This window comes from Nothobranchius furzeri, chromosome 9, assembly GCF_043380555.1.
Source record: "Nothobranchius furzeri strain GRZ-AD chromosome 9, NfurGRZ-RIMD1, whole genome shotgun sequence".
NCBI classification, from domain to species: domain Eukaryota; kingdom Metazoa; phylum Chordata; class Actinopteri; order Cyprinodontiformes; family Nothobranchiidae; genus Nothobranchius; species Nothobranchius furzeri.
In genome coordinates this window covers 31,985,894-31,991,572 of record NC_091749.1, presented here as the reverse complement: position 1 = coordinate 31,991,572, position 5,679 = coordinate 31,985,894, and the positions used below count along the sequence as shown (strand labels likewise).

The following is a 5,679-nucleotide window of genomic DNA, read 5'->3' as shown; positions in this document are numbered from 1 at the left end:
CAGTGGCTTTAGTCTTTGCTTTAATTTAAGCGAGACACCTGGATTGTGCCACAGATACATGAGGCCAGACTTCACTCCACCGCTGCAGAGATCCTTATACACAGTCTGAGTAGAGACAAGAGTTAAAAATAAGCAACATTACCACAGAAAACAAGGGATTGCATTAACCTATGTCCAATTTTAGAGTCTTAATTTATTATAATTAAACATTACCTTGATTTCCCCATCTGAAATCACTGCCTGTGTTCCATTTTTCAAAGCCTCGATTGTCCTGTAATTTAGATAAAAATACATCTTATTAGCAAATGAAGAATACAAGCACATGTAAGGAGTTTTGTCAGTGTCACTTGAAGAAGTCCGATATTCATTTTAGATCTATATTTAAGGCCTCTAACTCCTGAATGATTTGCAGCTACATGTGCTTAAATCCGGTAATATTAATATAAACCAAACCCGATCAAAGCAGTCAGTCGACAAAAATATCTATTTTTTATAAGGTTAGGATTATTCTGAAACAGAATCAGAAGGAGGGCGGCATTAATTAAAGAAGTGGCTACTATTTCAAAGTTATTGTACCTGTTGCAGGACACCTGATTTGTGCAACCACAGTAGAATGACCCAGCACACCACACACAATAACTGAAAAATATTTAGAGATATTGAAAGCTAAGCTTGTCCAGAAAATACATTTTATTTCTGGGTGCACAGGACCAGTTCCAGTGTGGGCCAGATGCTGAAAAATAAATTCATAAATCTGTCTTTTTGAAGTTTCACAAATCAGAGGAAGGTTTCACAAATCACAAACTATGTTTTATGCATTCCTACAAGCCCAGAATAATCTAAAACAGGTTTGAAGAGTGTATGTATTGTAGGTTTTGAGCTAGAGCAGAATAAAAATGGTCAGAGTAGAGAAAAATTGGGTGTATTAGCCCTTTAGCCATTTCCCGAATCGGAAGCTAACTTTAGCCTCGTATGAAAACTAGTGATTGAAACCACTAACAAATCTCTGAAAATCTACGCTTTTTAATTAAAAAAGGGTATTAATAACGTTTCAGTCAAGTCAGTATTAGAAATCGTGGTCTTTATATCATATCTAAATTATATATAAAGTTAATATTATTACTTTAACTGTTTTAACAAACAGGGAGACCAGAAATTCAAATAGCTAAGTTAAAGCTAAGCTACAATTGCTGATAGCTTTATTTATGTATCTTTTGTGTTAGCTAGCTTGTGATCTCCCTGCATTAGTTTTAAGACTGCGTGTTTATATTGATACAATTAGCTATGAAACACGGTGCCTTTGCAGTAATTCTCTGGTAAAGCTTTAAAAGCTACAGTGCCTACATTTAAGAACTAAGAACGATTGCAACAATTAGTTAATTTCATCCTTATCCTTCTTTCTTTATCTATCATCCTTATCCTTACCTTTCCTCAATTGAAACCCGCCGAGTATGGTTGAAACAAAAACAACGTAGCGGCCGCCAAAAAAAGACCAACTTCCTGCCGAGGTCTTTCGCTCGTCGATTTTCCGGTGTCGGACACCGGTAAAAGTAATGACACGCCATCTTGCTCTCGACACACCAGCTGGTGTGCAGCCAGGTCCTACTCTTTAATTCTGCGGAACCCAAGTCTTCAAGCTATGTTTCTTACCGGACTTCCGGTTATATGTATTCTGGCTGGATAACGATAGCTTTCCCAGAGTTTTTGCTGGAATAAAAGATAGAGCAAATCTTTTCAAAACGCCGAACAAATACAGTGTATGTAGAAAGTAATTTTATTTTGTAAGCGATTTTTAAACGGTTCATGTCTCACAGATATCTGCTTATTGTTTAGCTAGTCGCTGCTCTCGGGCTGTTTGTTTAAAAAACACCTAAATCTACCGTCAGCACTGGCCTGTGCGACGTATTTAGCAACAGTCTGTATACATGTATTTTAACCATAACGATATTATCACGGGAACTTAGTTACTAATTCTGTGTAGCTTACAGCTAACCGATTAGCTCTGGTTCAATATATATTGGCCAACAATGAGTTTCTCTGCGTTACGAGTCTGGTTGGCTGCATACAATTAATATGTTTTTGTTTACAGTTATTTTTGTTAATATAATTAAAGCAGATTGCATCCTTATTTATTATGTAGTGTTACCTCAGACAATTATAAAAGCGACGTTCTTTTAATATTAGTGTGAACATTTCTTTGCGTCTTTATTTTTTCAAATTTTCATCAAACATGGATTCAAAGTTTCTGTGCTTTGACCAGTGTGGATTTTTAGCCCATGTAAATCAGCCACTTTGGTTTTATATTTGAGCGAAGAGATTTGTTTGTGGAACAGCATTTTCTTTCCCAATAAATAACAAATTATAAAGTGTATATTGTATTCTCTTCAAGTTTTTTGCTTAAAATAATCTAAGAGACTTGTCATATTTCATACAAATAAAATTTGTATACATATAAATTAAGTTTTGATTAAACAGTTTCCAACCATTAATACTGTACTCTTTTCACAGTTTAGGGCCTCTAGCATACAGATCCTGAATGCTACATTTCATAAAGTCTCCCAAAAAGGCATAATTGTAACCCATGACCTTTGTTTTTTATGTTGTTCCTACAGGCTGATGGCTCGTCACTTTCCTCCTGTCCCCTCTGATGTCACCTACTTTCTGTCCTCAGTTCTTCCTCGTGGTTTTGCTTTGGGGCCTTCGCTGCTCTGTGAAGGCAGTGTGGGGCTTTGGTGGGTCGGCCACCCGCTGGAGGCCGGGACTCTGCTGGGAAAAGAAGGCGACACAGACTGGATCTCCAAGAGTTACCCGGTAACCTACAACTGATGCAGCAAACTCACAACAAACAACAGCAGTGTTAGTTAGACCCTCACAGGAAGTCAACAGACCAATCACCTACATTATATTTATAGACTGGATATGTCTCCCCATTCTTTTCATTTTACCCCTTCAGCTAATAAAAGTCATAATTCAGACCTTCGTTCCTGCTCGATGCAGCAGACACTTTTAAAACGGCTTCACTTATTGAACATTGTGTTGAGTTCATACAAACCAAACACATGGGCTGTTTTCTAACTGATTTTCTTCATTTGATCATCTGCACTTGTCCATACCCCAGAAAGTAGAATTGAAATGCTGCTGATTATGTGATTGAGATATAGCCTCCAAACATCTGGAGCTTCCACATGTTTGATGCTGCACCTCTACTAGGACAAGCATTGCAATATAATGGAGCATACGTCTATTAAACTGTCTGAGTCCATCGTGTCTGACTGACTTAACGTTTGTTTCATCAGCCTGGAAATCCTTCGCAACCTGTCTCTGTCTAGTGAGACTGTATAACCATTTAATGAAGCGCTGACCCCATGGGAAGATAATGGTAAATGTATTTGCATAGTGCCTTCTAGGGTCCTACAACCCCCCCCCCAAGGCACTTCACAATGCAGTCAGTCATTCATGCATTCACACACACATTCACACGCTGGTGATGATGAGCTATAATGTAGCCACAGCTGCCCTGGGGTGCTCTGACGGAAGCAAGGCTGCCAAACACTTGTGCCACCGGTCCCTCCAACCGCCAAGGTCTGTCTTGCCCCAGGACACAACAGAGATGATCGTTCAACCCTCCGATTACTGGACAACCCACTCTCCCTTCTGAACTACTGCTGCCCATAATGAATCTGTCCTTGTAATTTTCACCAAATATTCCACCGAGGAAAAATTATGAGGAGAACCAGCGAGGCGCTTCTCATGTGAAATGATTTCCAATGGTTCTGCAATCTGAGCTCAACCTGTCCATCTACCATCTGAGTCCAACACTGACGATAATTACTACCAGAAATATGAAAGTACATACTTTATCCTGCTAGGAAAACAAAACCTGTGCATTCAGATGCTAACAAAATCTTTTTGGAGATAATGCAAATGTCTGGTTTTTTTTAGACACTGATGGAGATGTCAGCAAATCAAGAAGCTCCATTACAAAGAGCCCCCTGGATCAAGTAAGTTCACACAAAGTTAAGGTTTATGCTGAGTTCATTTAATTATTTTATATCCAAGGCTGATCAAAGTCTTAGCGACGGTCCAATTTAAAATCTCAGACAAACGTTTGAAGGTTTGACCTACAGATGGCGATGTGTAACTGTTAAAGGGTTCAGCATCACTGGAATTACAGTAAAACCTTGGATGGAGCCATGGGAGTGTTTGTGTGAGTTGATTCCTAAAAGGCGATAAACTCATTATGTGAAGTTAGTGGCATAAAGAGAGTAAGATAAAGAAAAAAAAAAGATTTTTACAGTCTAACCCATACTTGTCGACAACACTCTTATCAGACTTTTATTTTTACGTTTTGCCTCTGTCTCAGAGCCACGTTATGTGACGTTTTTGAATAATTATAATTTTTAAATTCATGTAGAAGTTCCTGTATGCTGCTGGTACAGCCCATTTCCTTGGGAAAACGTCCTTTAGTGTTTTAACTTCTTCACAGACGTTATTATCGTAGTCTGTGGGTGTGTAATTATCAGACTGGGAAACTGCCGGACTCTCTTTGCTGTCTCAACCTGTAACATTTCTCCTCTAAACTTCAGCAGCTGTATTTTCTGTAATGCTGTTCGTCTGTTAATCTTTTATTTAAAAATGTGAATGAAAAACAAAAGAAACTCATGTTGAAAAATCCAGACTTTTTTGTTAAAGGTGAAATATGTTCAGCTGCCATTTAATAGCTGATGTCTTAATTAAAATCAGAAACTCCTCCTATTTCTGTTGTCTTCAGACTGGTCCAATCCCCCTGTGGGCTTGATGGTGTATTTTGTCTGTCTTTTATCTTTTTTTTTTCTTCTTGACGGTTGCATCTGTGACAACATTGTCTCTTGCTCCAGGCTGTGTACTTCTAGGTGTCCTGATTAAACACTGCCCCAGTTTTCTCTCCCACAGAGTGAAACTGTGAAAAGAAAAGCAACATCTTGTTACTTCCCTCCGATGGGTAATGAGAAAACGCAGTCACACAAATTCACCAAACAAATGGTTGTTTATCCTGATTGTCATGCAGCCAACCCCACACACGCTATGGGCTCTATATTCTCCGCTGCCCCCCACCCCCCGCCCCGCTGTGGTTCATTCCCAGATTGCTCTAATGCAATCTTAGCTCCCTGCTGATCAGATATGTTGAGATTCTGTATGTCATTGCTGTTTTTTCCCCCCTTAGCTTTGCCTGTCAGGCACGTTGCCGAGCCCAGCAGAACGTGACCATGCATTGTGCATGTGGAGAGGTGTGTGAGGCCGAGTGTGTGGGTGTGTGTCTGCGTCTGTGTCAGCACATCCATCCGGGAACAGAGCTGCTGTTGTACGATGAGGGAAAAGGCCAGACCTCTGACAAACCAGTTGGCTCCAATGGAAGTACAGGTAGGAGCTGAGTTTATCATACATACAGTTTTATATGAACCAGTAACTGTATTTGGTTTGCTATCACATCATTTTTCATCTCGGTAGCAGGAAGGGACAGGAAGCTAAATGATGAATACAGAAATAAGGGCTAAGACGCTGCAAGACTCCTCTCTGTCCTATTTAAGCCAAGCCAACTTTATTTGGGGGGCAGCAGTAGCTCAACAGGTTGAGCGGGTTGTCCAGTAATCGGAAGGTTGCAGGTTCGATCCCGGCTCCAAGCAGAGAATTCTGCTGTTG

General features: G+C 39.8%; 1 protein-coding gene across 6 annotated transcripts in view; it reads left to right on the top strand.

Moving 5' to 3' along the window:
- Nucleotides 1-1,604: 1,604 nt before the first annotated feature.
- Nucleotides 1,605-5,679, top strand: part of LOC129153222 (zinc finger protein 408-like) — a 47,158-nt gene continuing 43,083 nt past the window's right edge. For 2 of the 6 annotated variants that reach the window (XM_054732491.2, XM_070554766.1), the window contains exons 1-4: nucleotides 1,605-1,757; nucleotides 2,613-2,811; nucleotides 3,943-4,001; nucleotides 5,204-5,400. In XM_054732491.2, coding sequence (XP_054588466.2) covers nucleotides 2,617-2,811; nucleotides 3,943-4,001; nucleotides 5,204-5,400 — 451 coding nt within the window. In that variant the 5' untranslated portion in view covers nucleotides 1,605-1,757; nucleotides 2,613-2,616. Of the gene's footprint in view, nucleotides 1,758-2,612; nucleotides 2,812-3,940; nucleotides 4,002-4,414; nucleotides 4,982-5,203; nucleotides 5,401-5,679 lie in introns of those variants that run through there. The other 4 variants (XM_070554767.1, XM_070554768.1, XM_070554769.1 and 1 more) reach the window with 4 other exon arrangements.